General features: G+C 62.0%; 1 protein-coding gene across 1 annotated transcript in view; it reads left to right on the top strand.

Moving 5' to 3' along the window:
• Nucleotides 1-268: 268 nt before the first annotated feature.
• The window catches only part of STRA6 (signaling receptor and transporter of retinol STRA6), a 21,983-nt gene continuing 3,966 nt past the window's right edge, over nucleotides 269-18,285 (top strand). The window contains exons 1-14 of the mRNA XM_006153377.1: nucleotides 269-463; nucleotides 4,959-5,131; nucleotides 8,461-8,527; nucleotides 8,717-8,802; nucleotides 10,128-10,267; nucleotides 10,970-10,993; nucleotides 11,095-11,261; nucleotides 12,406-12,528; nucleotides 14,299-14,366; nucleotides 14,488-14,564; nucleotides 14,808-14,869; nucleotides 15,752-15,914; nucleotides 16,801-16,876; nucleotides 18,101-18,277. Of these exons, the coding sequence (XP_006153439.1) occupies nucleotides 5,019-5,131; nucleotides 8,461-8,527; nucleotides 8,717-8,802; nucleotides 10,128-10,267; nucleotides 10,970-10,993; nucleotides 11,095-11,261; nucleotides 12,406-12,528; nucleotides 14,299-14,366; nucleotides 14,488-14,564; nucleotides 14,808-14,869; nucleotides 15,752-15,914; nucleotides 16,801-16,876; nucleotides 18,101-18,277 (1,343 nt within the window). The 5' untranslated portion in view covers nucleotides 269-463; nucleotides 4,959-5,018. The remainder of the gene's footprint in view (nucleotides 464-4,958; nucleotides 5,132-8,460; nucleotides 8,528-8,716; nucleotides 8,803-10,127; nucleotides 10,268-10,969; nucleotides 10,994-11,094; nucleotides 11,262-12,405; nucleotides 12,529-14,298; nucleotides 14,367-14,487; nucleotides 14,565-14,807; nucleotides 14,870-15,751; nucleotides 15,915-16,800; nucleotides 16,877-18,100; nucleotides 18,278-18,285) is intronic.

The raw sequence follows: 18,285 nt of genomic DNA, 5'->3' as shown, positions 1-18,285 counted from the left end.
GACTCTGAGGGCCAGAGAGATCAAGTTTCGGGCAAATGGTTTGGGGGCGGTGAGGCTCCAGGCTGGAGACAAGCTGCCCTGTGTGTTGCGTGGGGCCCCAGCCCTGCTCTGGGCCTGAGCTGCAGGAGGGGGTGGGGTGGGCTTCTCTGATCCTGGAATCGCAGGCGGGAGGTCTGGGGTGGGGGCAGGAGGAGGGGCAGGGCCAGGGCTGGAGAAGAAGGGAGCTGCCTTCCGGGAGGAGGAGATCAAACACCTTTTAAAGCAGGTGCCCGGGCTCTGCGTGGCCAGCAGCTCACACCACACAGCTCGCCAGACACCCAGGTTTCTGAGCCCGGGCCGGGGTCGGGGGAGGCCCTGGCTGCTGGGGAGCACCCTGCCTGCCTGCAGGGACCAGTCTCCCTGGAGTGGTCAGTAAGGGACAAGGAAGATACAGAGGGGAGAGGTCCAGAGCGCTGACAGACAGGTAGGCTGGGCCAGGGGGGCCAGGGCTGGCACCAAGGCTGGGAGGCAGGAAGAACCTGTGTCGGGCTGAGCCGCTCTGAGGGGCAGGGCAGGGCGGGCACCTGAGCATGCCTGTCCCCAGGAGACATCGGGAGCTGGTGGGGGCCGTGAAGGCCCTGCAGGGTCTGACTGCAGACAGGTTGGCAGAGAGCCTTGCCCTGCGGTCAGTGGGGTGTAAGGACAGAGAATTTGGGGGGCTGGCCAGCAGGCAGCCTCCTTGGGGAGTAAGGGGGCTGCAGGGGTCTGCCTGTCAGGCCAGACCACGGTGGCTCCATGCCGGCCCTTACGCGGGAGACCTTGCGGTGGCCCTCTGAAGGCAGCAAACTCCCAGCCCAGCCTCTTCTTGATTGCTGCTCCTGGTGAGGGGCTCACTACCTGCAAAGCTACCTCTGTCCTGAGCTGAAATCTGCCTCCCTCTCTTCCTCCTGGTCTGCTGCAGCCTGGCCCTGAAGAGGGGAGAGACATCCTGCACCCCGGAACAGCCAGCTCCCTCCTCCTCCTCACGGCTCCACACTCCTTCCACAGCAGTCGGGCCTGACCCTGTTGGGAGGACCCCATGGGTGAAGGGCTGGGAGTTCCAGGAAGGGTGTCTTGGAGGATGCTCTGGCTCTCCGCACTGCAGGGGAGCTCGGTGTCCAGAGCCATCCATGCCTCCCGACCAGCAAGGCTGCTTTAGCCCACGGCATGGAGTCCAGCAGGGCCTGGGCCAGACCTAGGCCCCTGCGTGTGAGGGGCAGCGTGAAGTGCGCAAGTGCACGTGTGTGCTATGAGTGTGTGGCATCTCTGGGGCGGAGCTGGGGGCCGCTGGCCTGCTGGCCGACTCTACCTTCGCCACTTATCCCTGGGTCTGGGGGTGGGCGTGAGGGAACGGGGTGCTGAGGCTGGGTGTCGGAGGACTTTGGGGTGTGCCGTGGGGGGCTGGGAGGGTGGAGTGTGGGGGATCACCCTGCTCCCACCGTGCTTGGTTTACCCATGTGCCTCTGGTGCGTTGCTGAGGTTCTGGGACCCCAGGGGTGGCAGATGGGGGTTCTGGGGTTCTCGTAGTGTCCCTGAAATTTAGGTGTTGCTGAGATCCCAGAGGTGCTCCGGGTGCTGGGACACTGCTGTGGCCCCCTTGCCCCGGGCCTGCTGTGTGCTCCCCCAAGCCTAGCACTTTGCCCTCCCAGGGTTCTGATGACCACAGACTGCAGGGGCAGGCGCCTGCTCCTGGATGTGCAGATGCCTCGGGTTTAATCAGCTTGAACAAAAACACGGGGAGGAAGGAAGCCCCGGCCTGAGGCCTTCATGGGCCAGCTCCAGCCTGAGGGGTAGGACGCTCCGTGCCAGGTCCGGATGGCAGGTGGCTTTCCGTGGCTCAGAGTCCAGAAGTTGTTCCGGACTGCCTGCGCAGTGAGCGGGGCTTAGCCACGCCCCGTCTGTGCCCAGCGGGAGTCCCGCTGGCCGGATGGCTCCTGAGTGTTAGTCTCTGTTCCTCTGGTCATGCCACATGGGCTCGTACGGGCCACCAGGCCAGAGGGCAGACGCTCCGTCCCCCTTAGCTCAGGGCTCTGGAAGGTGACCCTGCGCCTCTCCAGTGAGGAGGGGCTGGCATCCTGGGTGCTGGGCCCTCCTTGGGGAGGGCGCTTGGGATCCATGGGAAGGCCGTGAGGGGCAGAGCAGGGTTTGGCCTGGCTTGTCTGTGGCACTGAGGCTGGTGAAAACTCTCATAGGCAGTCTGAACAGCTGTCCTCAGGCCCAGGTATAAACCTGCATCACCTCCTCCATGAGGCCTTCTGTGATCACCCCCTACAGCAGCTGACTCCTGTCCGCCTGCCTCTCTTTTCCCCTGTCTAGTTTCCCTCTCAGCACACACACATTTTGTCACGCCCGCCCTGTCCCCCACTAGTGTCTCCACGCCCCCCACCACATGGCAGTTCCGCGAGCTCAAGACTGTCTTCTCGTGGCGCCATTGAACACTGCCTGGGCACACAGTTGGCCCTGCAGGGAAGTTTGAATGAACAAACCAGCCTGGAGGGGTCAGGGTGGGGGTAGGGCAGGCAGTGTTAGGCTCCCTCCAGGAGGTCATGGGGTCTGACAGGCAGAGCCAACCAGGATGTCTCCCCGCGGAGAGGGCTGGCCTCCAACCTTGGAGAGGGATTTTAACTCTGAGGGGCATTGGTTGGTTCCCAGCTGCCCTGGCCCCTACCTGAATGGGGGAATGGCGTGCTATACCCTGGAGTCAGAGCAGAGGACTCTGGGAGCAGCTAGGGAGACCCAGGCACAATGGGAGGCTAGGCAGGCTGGCCCTAGAGAGCAGGGGCTTTGGCCAAATCCCTTTATTTAAAAAAAAAAAAAAAAAAAAAAAGTTTATTTTTCACACACTGAAGGAGTGAGAGACGGCACCCCCAGATCATGGGCTGGCTGTGCTGTGTATGCAGGATCCCCCGTGCAGCCTGGGGCCCTCCATCTGGGCAGCCTGCCAGGGCTTCGCGCTTTGCTGTGCCATGTCCCGTCCCCCAGACTCCCATCTCTGAATCCCCTCAGGGCCCAGCACCTTGCTGGTGTGGAGGGGAAGGGGCAGAGAAGGTCCGGTCTTCCCAGGGACCCCAGCAGGCCTAACAGGCAGATCCACAGGCCCAGCCCGCCAGTGTGGGCTCCTGCGTTTCATCAAGTTCAGGTTCAGCTCTGAGTCAGCAGCTGCTGGGGAGCAGGGGGGGTCTGCACTCTTCCTGGAAGATGGGCCAGGCAGGAGGAGGGAGGGGAGGCCCTGAGGCCTGCAGAGTGCTCAGGCCTAATCCTGCCCCGGGGCCTGGCGAGACAGGGCTGGGTGGGGAGACTGGAGTTCAGGCCCAGCCTGCTCCAGCGCTGCTCCTTGCTCCCCCTTGCTCCCCTCCCCCTTACCAACTCGCTTCAACGCCCCCTGGCTGGCTGGCTGCCCCTGGTTTCCAGATCTCCATTGGAAGGCTACGGGTCAGAGATCCACCCCCTCCTCTGGGACTGAATTCCATTTCCCAGGGTATCTGCACCCTCCCCCCCAAACTAATCTCTCCCATCTCGGCCCAGAGCCGCACACAGTAGGTGTTCAATGTATTCCTGTTAGAAGGACAAGCGGATGACTGCCTTTCAGGATGAACACTGTGGAGGGGGGATTGCGCCCAAGCCCCCTGTGGGGTACTGGAAGGCCAGGGAACTTTGGGGCCTGGGGTCCCTGGAACTGCAGTGGGGGAAGTGTCTTCAGAACAGCTCACCCGCTCTCTGACTCCTGGGGTCCTGCCTCTCTCTGGGTTGGAGCCAGGGAGGGGAGGGGCCGGTCAGAGGTTCAGCTCTTCCAGGGAGGGAGGATGGGGGGGCTGAGGCCCTGGTGGCCTTCCTCACCCTCACCCTCACGCTCTCCTGCATCCCTGGAGAGGCAGGAGATGGGTGGGGCTCCTTGCCTACCCGCGGGTCTGGTTCGCGTTTAAAGGACTAATTTCCGCCTTGTGGGGGTGAGTTATCTCCTTGTGAAATCGAGTCGGAGGAACACGAAGGTTTTACTAGGGAGACGCACAGTGCCTCCTTCGTGGAAACCCCAGGAGGAGGAGTGGACGGGCTCCTCTCCCGGCCTCCGCCCCAGCCCAGCCCTGCCCAGCCCAGACCCGGCAGGCTGTCTCTCCGTGGGTTGCCACAGTGTTGGGCTCACAGGGGGCACCACGGATGTGGCGGGAAAAGGTGTGGGTGTTGTGGGCAGGCACCAGCAGCAGGTATGTAGTGCAGGCAGGTGCGGGCCCTCCCAGCCATGCCCTCCAGGTCTCTCCGCTCCCAGAGGGCTCCTCTCCCCACGGGGCTCTCCTCTCCCAGGGGGCTCCTTGCCCCATGGGGCTCTGTGGAGGATTCCTTGTGTTCCCATCACGGCAGCCCCGAGGGTCCCAGGAGGGGCCAGCTGAGGCTGGTAGAAGGTCTGGGGGGCATCCGAAGAAGGTGTTGGGCTGGACCCCTGAGAGCAGGAGCTGCAGGAGCCCTTTGGGGAGGGCCAGGCACCCTGCAGAGCCCGCCCAAGCCCACCCACCCTTTCATCTCTTCATCTCTGCAGCTCCTTCTTTCCTCTGTCCTTCTGTGTCTGTGGGCCCACCAGGTGGGTTTGGAGAGGAGGAAGGAAGGGGGTCCTCCATGGACAGCTCAGACTGGGCAAAGCTGCGACAATGGCCATTCAAGCAAAGGACTGTGTAGCTGGTCAGACAGACAGACGGGCGGAAGCTCCCCCAGAGCCCAGAGACCCCAGGGGATGTACCGTCACCAAGGCAACAGCTCTCTGCAGGACTAGGAGAGGCTGGGCGGGCAGGGGCCAGGAGCAGACACCAGAGCCCTCTGTGCCAGCCTCAGTCCCAGGCTGGCTTTTCCCAGAGGGCTAAAAGCAAGAAAGTAACCTTTGGATTAAAGAGAAACATTTCTTTGTTTGGGTTTTCTTTCTTTCTTTCTTTTTTTTTTTTCCCTCTCTTAAGCCTCTTTTCACATCTGTAGCGGCTTTTTCTCCCTGTGTGGGGGTCAGAGGAGGCCCCAGCATGTCATCCCAGGTGGCAGGGAACCAGACAGCCCCAGGGGCTGCTGAGGACTACGCCTATGGCAGCTGGTACATCGACGAGCCCCCAGGGAACGAGCAGCTCCAGCCGGAGGGGTAAGCCTGGAACCAAGCCTGGGACCCGGGCCCTGTGGGCCACCAGGGGCTGTGGTGGAGGGTACCAGCCGGTGGGAAAGGGGAATCTGGGTTTAAACTGGTTCTGACACTCACGTGCTATGACCCGGGCAAGTCAGTCTCTGCGCCCTCTAGGTGAGAACAGCCCTTAAGGTACTTGAGGTGGGGGGCCTGGGCCAGGCTGGCCACTCAGAAAACATCTGTGTGATGTGCTTAGAATACAGGTTCCTGCTCTCCGCCCTGCCCGTTACTGACCCAGTAGGCTGGGGTGGCCCCTGGGTGACTCTCTGGGCCTGGGGCCAAAATGCAAGGCTCTGGGGGAGCCATGGCGGGAGGCGGGCTGCCTTCGAGGGGCTGCTGGTCTCTGTGGTGGCCACTGGGATGTGGTGTTTACCAGGGTCCTGACTCTGGGTAGCCTGAGGTTGGGAGGCGGAGAAGCAGAGGAAGGGGTGAGGGGCGCTGAGGAGCGAGCTGCCCTGTTGTCTTTGGATGGGCTCGGAGTTCCGGAGGGTGAGGAGGAGGCTCTGTTTTCCTTAGCAAGTGTGCTCAGGCCGGCCCAGGGGAGAGTAGGAGGGAGAGAGGCCTCCTCGGGCCACCCTGGGGCAGCCTGCCTTTGTCTTTGCTTACTCTGGGCCTTCCTGTGCCCCCTGCGGCCGAGGACCCCTGGCCTGTGGGACCAGAGCTAGCTCTCCCCGTGCTCCTGGCCTGGCCCGGCCCTCGGCCTCCCTGCGAGGTCGAGCTTAGGAAGATGGGAAGGTGAGACTGGGGGAGTTGCCGAGCCAGATGTGTGCACATCTGGTCTCCATCAGTGACCAAAGCGAGAAAAGGAAAAATACTCGCGTGCCTCCCTTGGGCCTGGGGCTATGGCCTGGCCAGGCGGGGTCACCTGGCATGGACGGAGGTGCCCCCCAGGCCCATTGGAAGGAGTTGTTGTTGAAGTTTCCAGGGGCCCAACTCCCTGCTGTCAGCAAGGGTGTGCCTACCCCCTCCCCTGCATTCCTTGCTGACTTTGACCCTCTGGATCCCCCTGCCGTGCTGTGCAAGTATGGGTTGGGGCTGAGGCACAGATGGGGAGCAGCCCAGGAACAGAGGGCAGAGCTCTGACCTGGCTAAGGCCCCTAATCTGAGGCGGTGTCCTTGGGAGCCTCTGGGCTGGTGTTGGAGAGGGGCCAGGCGCCTGCAGCTGGCTCCGTGGCCAAGATACGTAGACATGGTCTCAGAACAGAGCGGGTGCCAGGCAGGGATGGGCGAGGGGGCCTGCTGCCCGAATGTGGCATCTAGAATTCGCAGCGCCCCTCTCTCGCTGCAGGGGTGTGTGCCCGTAAGAACAAGAGGCTCGTTCCAGTTCCTGCCTGAGCCCGCCACGTCCAGGCACTTGCTGTCCCTGCCTGAGAAGTGGGGGTGGGAGAGTGGGAAGTAGGGAGCGCAGGGGAATCCCGACTGGGGAACTCGGGCTCACCTCTCCCTGTGAGTCAGATGCCCCAGGGGCACGAGGCATGGGAGCTCCCAGGAGCTCTGAATGGCCCCCACTCCAGGCCATCGTATGGGCAGGCCAGAGCCAGGGTGGGCAGCCCTGGTGACAGAAGCCACATGGCCTCAGCCCAGGTCCAGTCACAGAACTCTCAGACCCAGACCACTGCCCAGCCGCCCCCAGTGGCTGCCAGGGCCTCCCAGGCCTGCAGCAATCTATCTGGGCCTCTTGGGGCTGCAGCCAGCCCCCCACCTGCCCCTCTCCGTCTGCACCCACCCCTGCTCCCCTCTTTGCCGAGCAACTCTCCAGTGGAATACCGCCTTCCATGGGCCTTGTCCGGGAGTTCTTCTCCCTCCTCCGCACCCCTTAGCAGCCAGTGCCTTTCTGGGTGTCATTCTTACCTGTGCACCCCGCCTGTCCCATAGCAAGGAGCATGGGGCCACAAGCCTTCAGCTAAGCCTTGGCTCATGGAAGGGGCACATTAAGCTGAGGGGACCCTGCTCCCAGGGGTACAGAAGGGGCCAGAGGCTCTAGACAGGGCCCTAGAGGGATCCCTGGAGTGGGGGTCACAGGTGAATACCTTCAGGAACAGTTTGCCAACCCGCTCTGGCTGGGCCTGGGGCACACGCATGAGCAGGACCCAGGCAGAGAGGAGTTGCAGGCCAAGATGGGGCAGATGGGGTTCTGAGCTCTTGGGGCTGCGCTGAAGCTCAGACCTGGCCTACACTGCAGCACGGCCTCAGGCAGAAGCAGGGGCTGGACTCAGGACGTGGGCCTCTACGTGGCACCCACTCCACTGAAAGCCCAGACCAGCTTCAGTAGTGGGCTGCCTCTGCCCTGGCCAAGAGGTTGCACAGGACAGACTTTCCCTGCCCGTCTGCCCCGAGGACCAGCCCTGGGGATTTCTCTTGCCCACTGTTCACCCGCGGGGATGTCCTGAGAGAAAGCAAGCTGGAGAGACTGGGCTGTCTCTCCCCAGAAGCTGAGGCCTTGATTCCTCTCGTCCACAGAGCAGGAGGGGGCCCGGTGGGTATGGCACAGGGACCGTCTCGGGCCCTTCCCCCCAGGCCTCACAGGCCTTGCTGGCACTAGTGCCCACCCCTCAGCACTCCCAGACCCAAGCTGATCTCACCCCCACCATGGATCTGTGTCTGTGCTCAGCGGCAGTGAGAACAGCTGTCCGCGGGCCATAGCGAGCCTTTGGGGTGAAGGGAAAGGGGCCTCCATGTGGGTGTATGTACCTCCTCCATAGGTGCTGGGCTTGGAGGGCAGTGTGGTCTGGGTTTCGGCTCACCTCATTCCCTTGGGCTGTGCATCCTCGTGCAACCTGCCCACTAGACATGGAGAGGGAAACAGAGGCCGAGGGGGACCAGGGGGGATTATTCCAGTTACTGGCCGATCTCAGACACCAGAGAGTAGAGGTGAACCCTCAGGAGCAAGCACCTGACTGCGTGGCCCGGGTAGCTGGCTCACGGGCAGTCCTGAGAAGAGGGCTGAGGCCTGGGGCAGACAGGGAGTCTTCCTGGAGGAGGAGAGATGACGTAGGCCTTGAAGGACAGGATGTAGCCAGGTGAGCAGGTCCAGGTGTTCAGGCTGAGCTGGCCCACTTGCTACCTGTGTCTCCCCCTGGGAACCTCTGTCCTCTGCCCTGTAACCCCCGAGCTTGCCATGGTGCTGGCACACCAGAGGCGCACCAGGACTCAGAGTGACCCTGAGAACAAACATGGAACTGGGCAGGCTTGGGAGGAGAGAGTGGTGGAGGGAGGAGGTGGGTGGGGCCTCGCATAGGTACCCTCAGACCCCAGACTCAGGCCTGAGCCAGATTTTGCTTCCCCTGCAGGGTGGTGCCCTCCTGCCAACACAGTGTGCCACCTGGCTTGTTGCATACCTGCCTGGCCTCGCTCTCGGTAAGTCCGACCTGAGTTCCTCTGGCTTGCAACCTGCAGCTAGCCTAGGCTGGGGAAGGGGACCCTGAGGGCCCCTGGGAAGGGGCCTGGGAGGTCTGGGCTAGGACACAAGCCAAGTCTGACCTCCAGGATTCTGCCATGGTCCTATGATGCGCCCAGCCACCCAGGCCCTCTGTGGTCTTCTTTCAGGCCCTCGTGCTGCTGCTGCTGGCCCTGCTGGCCCGACGCCGCTGGCTCTGGCCCAACTGTGGGCACGGCCGGCCTGCACTGCCCAGGTTGGTCCCGGCTGGCAGGGCCTCTCTGGGAGGAGGGGTGACCTGTTAGGTGCCAGTTCTGGCCTTGGTGCGTCCATCCCTGCCTCTCAGCCCAGGGGCCCACTCCACCCATATCTCCAGGTTTACTTGAAACCCCCAGGAGGAGAGAGAGATCCACTTGGGTCCGCCTGCTCCTATCAGCATCTGGGAGAAGGCCCCCAGCCCAGATCCAGGGAGCCACGAGTTCAGCAAGATCAGCTCCTGGACCCCCTGCCTCTGTCTGGACTGGTCCCAACTGGCCATGATCACTCAATGCCATCTTTAAAAAAAATTATTATTAGTTTTGTTATAGGGCATGTGCGCTTGCCAGAAAGGGAGAGAATGAGAAAAGGAGAGGAAGGTGAGAAAGCACCCCTCAGGGGGCATCCCTTCTCCTCTTGGGATTTTGGGCTTGCACACACACATACTCAGCATGTTCGAGACACTGGGACTCAAACCATGGAGTCAGCCATGTGGGATCCAGCTGCCTTAACCTCCATGCCAATCGCTGGCCCCAATGCCGTCCTGGCCTTCATTCTCCCTGAGGACACCACCTGGACCCTAAAGGATGCATAAAGGACTGACTCCAGGCCCTCTGAACGTTGTCTGCTGCCCTGTCTTCTTCAGCTCTGCAACCCCAGAACCTGGGAAAGGCGTGACCTTGAGCAAGAGGAGCTGGGCAGAGTGGGGTGGGAGATGAGTGGGCAGAGTGGGCTGGGGTGGTGGCAGGTGGAGCCCCAGTGTAGATGGCCTAGCACCCAGACCGAAGCTGCACGCCCACATGAGTCCTGCCCAGGGAAGGGGCTTGGGGGCACATGAAGCAGGATGGAGCTCAGAGCATGAGGGCAAGCTGGAGGCAGAGGCAGAGGGTCCAGTGCTCGCCCTGAGCCGGGAGGGGGCATTGCCAGGGCAGCCGTGGCCGCTGCCTGCCCTCTGTCCCGGTCCACACCCAGCCCAGGGCGGCGTCTGTTGCACAAGGATGCTGTAACTTGCCGAGTACTCTGAAGGTTTGCCAGGCCAGACAGACAGACCGATTAGTGTGGGGGCGGCTGTTTCCTGGGACTCCAGGGCGGGCGGAGTGGGCAGGGCTTGGGCTTGTTGCCGCTGTGTGTGGGTCGCCGAGTCCCTGTGCCACAGGGCCCAGAGCATGGTGGATACCTATGGAAAGAATGAAGGAAGGAGCCCCAGTTTCCCCTCTGGGAAGTGGGACTGGCTCTGCCTCCCCGGTTAATGGAACACAGCCGGGAGGAAATGAGGGTGCAGGGGCTGAGAGGCTTCCTCCTGTCCCGCCCCTGCCTCTGTACCAGCCCCGTGGACTTCCTGGCTGGGGACAAGCCCCGCGCAGTGCCGGCTGCCATCTTCGTGGTGCTCTTCAGCTCGATGTGCCTGTTGCTCCCTGGCGAGGACCCGCTGCCCTTCCTCACTCTCTCCTCGCCTCCCAGTCCAGGTACCCAGCATGCCCAGCCCTGGGCTGCCTCGGTGGGCTGGGGCCCGGTGGGTCCGGGAGCATTCACTGTGGCTCAGGAAGGGGACGGTAACAAAGACAGCTGTCGATGGGAGGATGCCACCCCATGGCAGCTCTAGACCATGCGAGCCTCAGGATGCCTCGGGAAGCACAGACCTTGGCCCTGCGTTAGGGGCACTGAGGGCCAGAGAAGGGGTACCAGTGTGCAGGGTCTCCTACAGTGCAGGAATGTGTATTATGAAGCAACCGCGTGAGTTTCAGATATGTTTGCCCCAAAGTAAACTCATGGGGTGGCCCCATAGCCTAATAGTTAAGGGAGCCACATCTCCTGTGGCCCGATGTGTTTGAATCCTGGCCTCCGCAGTTTGTAAACTATGTAGGGTGCACGTGCATGTGCCCCAGATGCTGAGTGGTTGGAGAAATGGGGGAGAGGGATTGCGGCATGGCCACGCCCCATGGGGGTGCTTTCTCTGTCTCCCTCGCTCTGTCTCCATCTCTTGCTGGCAAGCGTACAGGCTCCCTGGCATTAAAAACAAAATCCCTAAATAAACTCGCACTTTTAATTGCACACTTCCACGTGACGTGCCAACGTGGAGGCGTCTCTGTGGAGTCCCCAGGCACTGACCCAAGCACTGCGTCTGTACCTTCTTGCTAATACCTACCGGGACCATTTCCATTTCACAGGTGGGGACACCAAGGCCCCGAGAGGTAACGTCCCAAACCCCAAAGCTGAGGCCAGCAGAGGGGCGGAGGTTGGAGACGGAGGCCTGGCAGGCTGGACTCTCAGGTGGCCTCTCCTGCTCTGCCAGGGCCCTGGAAGATGCTGGGCCTGCTCTATTACCCTGCTGTCTACTACCCGCTGGCTGCCTGTGCCACAGCTGAACACGGAGCCGCGCTCCTGCTGGGCAGCGTCCTGTCTTGGGCCCACTTCGGGGTCCAGGTCTGGCAGTGGGCAGAGTGTCCTCAGGTGCCCAAGGTAACCACAGGCTGGCAACAGCCTAAGGTGGAGGGCACGGGGAGCCTGCATGGGCTGGGGGGCTCCCCGTGTGTGTCTGTGTGAGATCTCTGCCACCCTGGATCACAGATGGATCGCTCCAGCAGATACGCCCATCCCAGCGTGGCTTCTTGATGGGCGAGGCAGCTGGGCCCTGCCCTCAGGAGCTCCTAGTCCACGAGGGGCAGGGGCGAGGTGGTCCGAGGAGGAGGAAGAAGCCTGGGTGCCCCATAGGGACGCCTGGTCCTTCTCTAGCCAGGCTGCAGGAGGAACGGATGGTGGCAAGCTAGGGCAGCCTGCTGGCAGGTGGTCTCAGGGCTGGCAGGAACGTTCCTGGCTACTGTCCGGGTTGGGCTGCTGCCCGGTCTGGGACCCACGGCCAGCAGTGCAGCTCTGGAGCCGGTGGCCGGCTGGCATCCAGCCTCACAGCCGTCTTGCACTCAGCCCTCTGTCTACTCATCTCAGGCTCCCTGCCCAGGCTAGTCGAGGTACAGGGAACTGGAGCAAGCAGGACAGGGCAGACCCGGCCCCAGAGCTGGGAGCCCGAAGGCCGGGGGCACTGAGTGCTCTGAGGGAACGAGGCCGTTTCCGAGACACCGTGTCTCCACCTGCAAGTCCAGCGCTCGGGGTGGAGGTGAAGATCAGGAGGTTTCTTGAGGGAGACTCGTTGGGTCTGTTTCACTACCTAGAACCCAGCACACCCTAAGTCCTCGATCAAAACATTGAATTAACAAAGAAATGAACGTGAGGGGCCCAGCTCCAATAAGGCCTCAGTCCTGAGGAGCAGGTGGGGCCCCCCTGATGTCTGGGTCGTGGCCTGTGGGCCTATGTGTACACGACATAGGGCATTGCCTAACTTTTCAGGTGTCCTAAGGCACCGGGAACTTGGGCTCATTCCAGCCCTCATAACCTCCTCTTGGGCTCTTCTTGGGCCCCCGGGCATCCAGGAAGGAGCCTGGGTGGGGGTGGCTGGAGAGAGGGAAGGATGTCTGTGCTGGGTGGCAGTTACGGGGAACAGAACCAGAGGCCTTCCCTCAGCACCCCAGACCATTTGTCCTCAGGGGTTCTGGTTCTCAGTTGGAGAAAGAAGGCAGAGGTCAGTCTGTCTGGGTGTCTGTCTGTCCAGATCTACGAGTACTATTCCCTGCTGGCCTCCCTGCCTCTCCTCCTGGGCCTCGGCTTCCTGAGCCTTTGGTACCCAGTGCAGCTGGTGAGAAGCTTCAGCCACGGCACAGGAGCAGACTCCAAGGTACGGGCAGGGCTGGGGCGGACTCCCTCAGCACGACGCCCAGACCCCCGTATGCACAGCCACACCCCCACACAGCCTGGCACGCAGCAGGTGCTCCGGAAATGTCTACTGAGTCAGGAGCCCCTGCGCAGTCCTTCCTCCAGCCCCCGGCAAAGGCTGGCCTCACCTCAACTGGCAGCCGGAGTGCCCCAGGCACCAGGCTCTGTACTTAGCAGGGATGCCACAAAGGAGAGCTGGGTCAGAGACGGGAATGTCGCAGCTCTGAGCCAGGACGCAGCTGGGGCAGAGACCAGTTGGGGGCCCGGGTCCCCTCAGCTCTGAGGGTGCTGAAAGGGTTCAGGAAGCACCCAGGGAGAACGGCATTGGCAGTCGACTCTGGGCTGGATATGGTTAACTGATGTCGGAGGGTGGGGAGTGGTCCTTCCTGGAAGAGGCAGACTTTAGCAGGGAGAGAGAAGGCATTGTAGGCCCAGGGAGAGCTTGAGGGAAGGGGCAGAGACAGGCCCGTGTCTGTCCTGCTCAGGTCTATGCAGCACGGGGCAGGTTCTGACACATACGAGATACTCAGCGTGATTTCCGAATTTGGGGTAGATCTGTGGGTTCGTCGGGTGAGAGAGAACTGTTCAAAGACTGCGAGTGTAGTGCCAGTTTGAGCCCCTCTGGATCAGCCCTGGGCTGGGCTTCAGGAACTGCCAGAGATGGGAGACGGACCCAGCGACAGCGTGCCGGCACAGTGGGGACGGGCCTCGGGTCCCCTGAGATGGTCTGGGGCCCCTGGGCCTCTGTCTGAGGAGGCCACTGGCTTCTGTTTGGCCCCCGCATGGCAGGCAGGGGAGCTTATCCTCCTTTGAGAAGGCCTGTCGTCCCCTGGGTTCTGCAGCTTTCTCAGATGGGGGAGTAGTCCCCTGAGAACACTTAGGTGCACAAGCACATCTCTGCCCCCCGACCCCCTCTTTACCTCCTCTGCCTTCCTCCACCCAGGCCTCTCCTCTCACTTCTTAAGAAGAAGAAACTGCTCCTTGGACTTTGGTCAAAGAGGTTTAAACCTCAAAGGGACTCAATGTGCTGACCCACTCCTGCCCTAGATCCCACGGTCGCCATGGCGACAGGTGGCCCTGGCCTATGTTCTCCTCTGCTCCAGGGCAGGGGCTCACCCATCTTCCCAGGGGCCTCGGCCACTTTGCAGGCAGCTTAAGCCTGGAATGCGGGTTAGACAAATCCGGTCACCCTTGTGATCTCCCTTGAGTAGAAGCAGGAGGAGCAGCCTGGGGATGTGACCTGGAATGGCCCCAGCCTGGTCCTGTGCAAGGACTTGCCCCCTAGATCAGGGGCAAAGGGGCAGGGCTGGGGTGGGCTCCTGCTCGGCACCAACACCCCAGGCCCCCGTCTGCGGTCCCGTGGACACTGCCCAGTGCGTGGGAGAGGAAAGGGCCCCATGGAGGGCGTGGACCTTGTCCCCACTGTCAGTTGGCCCCTTCTGTGCCCACACCACCACCTCAGGCACGAGGTTTGTGCTCGGGGCCAGCAGGTGCTGGTGAGGGCTCTGAACTCTCACGTGGCCCACTGCAGTTTGAGTCCCGGATCTGGTGTCTTGTTTTCTCACTTCCCCCTCTCCTCTGGTCAAATTAAAATAATAAATGAATAAATAAAATAATTATTTTTAAAAAAGAGGTTTGCGCACAGTGTGTGCTTGGTGTCGACTGGTACCAGAACCAGGCCCCAGGGCAGCTCGCATCAGGCTCACCCGCTGGCTTCTGTCCGTGTCCACAGGGGCTGCGGGGCAGCTACTCTGAGGAGTACCTGAGGAGCCTCCTCTGCAGGAAGATGCCGGAGAGCAGGTGAGTCTCAGGTGTGCCCTTGGTGGAGGGGGGGACAGGGCTGGATTGGCGGCATGGCTGGAGGGAGCTTGCCTGGAGCAGGGCGTCTCCTGAGGCCCCACCTGGCCGGTCTTGCCTACAGCTCCCACAGCTGCAAACATGGCTGCCTGTCCTGGGCTCGGTTCAGCTTCAGATACTACGTGTACACTCCACAGCCAGGTATGGGGCGGGGCTCGGGTGAAAAGCCAGGGCACCCCCCACCCCCTCCCTTGCCCTGGGGGGCAGCCTCCTGTACCCCAGGACCCTGGTCATCAGGAGGGCATCTGCTGACTTGGGCCAAGGGGAGACCATGGCCTGGTCTTGGAGGTCCAGATTGGTGGACTCTGGCCCTTGTGGGCTTTGGGAGGGACGGGGCTGCTGCCTGCGCGGAGCTGTTCACTGTGCCCCTTCTGGGGACTGCAGGGTTCCGCTTCCCCTTGAAGCTGGTGCTTTCGGCCACCCTGACAGCCACGGCCACTTACCAGGTATGTCCTACATGCGACAGTGCCCTTTGCCTCCAGACCCCTGCCCTCACTGCCAGGCCTGGAGTAGCCCAATCCGGCTCAGCCTGGCACATGCCTGCCCACAACCCTGTCAGGGTACTCCAGTGGTCTGCGGGCTGCTGGCCCACCCAGCAGGGATGTGGCCGAACTCTCCTTGGGCTCCCAGAGTGACTCGGCTTGAGCTCGGGGGGTCCCAGGAACACGGACTTGGACTCTTTGCTCTGGCGTGACCTTGGGCACGTCACTGCACCTCTCTGCACCTGCCAGCTCATCTGGAGAATGGGGAGACAGAACTACTGCCCTGGCTGGGTCGTTGGGAAGGTTTAGTGAGGCACATTCCCCGCCACCCCACCCCACATCCTAACAATTAGAGTCTTGGGAGAGAGAGATAATTTTTCTCCACTTTACGGATGAGGGAGATTGAAGGTGAACTGGCCAAGTTCCTGCGGCTGCTCTCTCGGGAGAGGCCATAATTTGAACCTGAATTTTTAATCTGTCTGACTTTAATGCCAGCGCTCATGTGGTTTTTCAACGTGGGAAAGCTGAACATGTTGTACTCTGAGGTTGGATAGTAGGTAGGGAGGTAGGTGTAGACGTGCCGCTGTGTGGGTGAGCTGGTGTAGACTTACTGCTGGGGTGCTTGAAGACCTATCGGGCTAGAGTGGACCTGCTTGCAGCGGGCTCTCCCATGGCATGAGGACCTGCTCCGAGGGCACCTCGTGAACCCTGCCCAGCGTCGGGCATGTGGCTGCCGCCTGTGTATTGCCAGTGTCCCCCGCCCCTGTCCCGATCGCCCCTTCTCTGGGAATGGGTGTGCCTGGTGTGAGCACAGCCAGGCCCGGCACCTCACGTGAGGTCTTCCAGGTGGCCCTGCTGCTGCTGCTGGCCGTGGTCCCCACCATCCGGAAAGTGAGGGCGGGGATCACCATCGATGTCTCCTATCTGCTGGCTGGCTTTGGCCTTGTGCTCTCGGACGACAGGCAGGAGGTGGTGGAGCTGGTGAAGCACCACCTGTGGGCTCTGGAAGGTGAGGCCCTGGCCCCGAGCCCGCGTCCCTGCCTGCTGTGGCACGCTGAGTGCCCTCGTACACCTGCTTTCCCTTCCTGGGCTGGGTCTATCTCCAACCAGGCTGTGGGCTTCTAGTTCTGAAGTTCTGAAACTTGTCCTGCAGCGCCCTGCCCCTTGTCTGGGCAGTGTGGCCTCCCAGGCCCAGTGTGTTTATGTGCACTGCTGGCCACTGCTGGCCACCACCTCCCAGGACAGTGTGAGCCCTGAGCCCTGCCCAGACCTGCACCAGTGGCCTATGCTCAAGTGCAGAGGATGTGGGTCCACCTTCGTGGGCTGTGTGGCTCCCCTCTCCGGCCCCTTCACCTTGACACCAGCCACGCACCCAGATGGCTGTGTCCACAGCAGCCCCGAGATCATGGTGTGCTGCAAGCCAGCCTGAGCACCTGAGGACGTCGGGGCAGTGGGCTGCAACCCTCCTGCCCTGCATCCATGCCCAGCCGGCACCAGTCCCTCAGTGACCTGCAAGGTCAGAGGGAGAACTGTCCCCACTGGCCTGGAAGCAGTGGAATGCCTGCAATCCTAGCAGGAGGGAGCCCCTTTCTAGGGTCATGTAGCCACAGAGCAGCACTGCAGGGCGAGGGCTAGGCCTGCAGATCAAGTGGACCTCTCCTTTCTGTGGCCACTGCATGGTGACACTTTGGGGTGCCTGAAGTAATGCCTTACACTGGATCTGAGGCCTCTGCTTAGAGTGGTGTGTGGGGCAGGGGGACCCCGGGCATCCCTGTGCAGTTCAGGGGCTCCTGGCTGAGATCTGAGGCCTTTGCTCAGAGTGGTGTGTGGGACGGGGACCCTGGCCCTGTGCAGTTCGGGACCCCGGCCGACTCCCACCTGGACTTCCCCTCTAGTGTGCTATATCTCGGCCTTGGCCTTGTCCTGCTCGCTCACCATCCTGGTCCTGACACGCTCGCTGGCCACGCACAGGTTAGTGGCAAACCCAGACCAACCCAGGGTAGAGGCAGGCAGGGCCCAGTGTCCCATGGGCCTGCAGGACCCTGCCCTGGGTGGGCCCATGGAAGCCGGGCAGGCGGGAGGTTGGCGTCTGTGTGGGCTCTCACTGAGCTCCCAAGTCTGGCTCGGAGCTGGACAGACAGGTGGGGCCTGGCCCGCCTGCAGGGCCGTACCATCTGGCTGGGAAGCATCTGTGAGTGACACAGGGCCTGGTGTGCTGGGGTGGCATGCGAAGTGTGCCCTCTAAAAAGGGGCCACCAAGGCCTGGACCAGACAAGGAGGCAGCCTGGGCACACGCCATTCAGGTGGAATGGAAGGAGAGGCAGGTGAGGGCTGGGCGGGCAGGGCAGAGGGGCTGGGGGAGCTAGTGTAGGGGGACGGGGTGAAGAGCTGGCCTGGAGGCCGAGGTTCCGAGAGACCGAGGCCGGGTTGGATGGCAAGCTGCCTGCTTCCCTGTGAGCAAAGAGGAAAGGTGGGTGGGACAGTGGCACAGCCCTCGGCTGTCACAGAGCTGGCCCATGTTCAAGGCGTCCGGCCAGCCTGAGTGCCTGCCCCAGCACCCCCACAGTGCTGGCCCTGCTCAGTCAGCATGCGGGGCGCCACGCCCCTGCCTCCCTTGCCTCCTGCCTGGAGACTGAGCTGTCACCTCTATGCTCACTTTTTTGTCCTTTAAGCGATTTTTGCTGTATGGTGTGTGTGCTCTCTGGAGAGACAGAGAGAGACAGAGAGACAGAAAGTGAAGAATCATCCCCCAGGGGGAATGGCCATGCCACAATCCCTTCTCTTCCATTTTCCTCTTGGGATTTTGGGCACATACATGTGCTCAGCATGAGTTTCAAGCCACTGGGTCTGGTACTCGAACAGCGGTTGACCACGTGAGAGCCCGGTGCCTTCACCTCTATGCCACCTGCTGGCCTATTCTCACTGCTATTTGTCACCTTTCTAATTTGGCTCAGGCTGAGCTTTCTGTTTTATTGCCCTTAGTCTCCTTTTAAGACTGCCCAGATGTCACTTCTTCCAGAAAGCCCTCCCAGATTGGATTAGCGGACTCCTCTGGACTCCCACAGCTCTAGCCTTCCCTCCTGATGGTGGTGGGTGGTAATCAGATAGGGAGTCTGGCCAGAGGCTGGCCCAGAGGAGGAGGTTAGGGAGTGTGTATTGCCCTCTGAGGTCCTTGCCTCCCCCTTCCCTCCGTAGGGCCAACCTTCGAGCTCTGCACCGAGGGGCCGTCCCGGACCTGGGCCCCCCAGCCCGGCACCCCCACCCTTCCCGCCAAGCTATCTTCTGTTGGATGGGCTTCAGCGCCTATCAGACGGCCTTCACCTGCCTTGGTGAGCCCGTGCCCACCGGCCTGCCCTGGCTGGGCCCGCCCCAGTGGGGGG

This window comes from Tupaia chinensis, unplaced genomic scaffold, assembly GCF_000334495.1.
Source record: "Tupaia chinensis unplaced genomic scaffold, TupChi_1.0 Scaffold000369_1, whole genome shotgun sequence".
In the NCBI taxonomy this organism is placed as follows: Eukaryota; Metazoa; Chordata; class Mammalia; order Scandentia; family Tupaiidae; genus Tupaia; species Tupaia belangeri.
The sequence above is the reverse complement of the archived record's forward strand: the minus strand, read 5'-3'. Positions and strand labels throughout refer to the sequence as shown.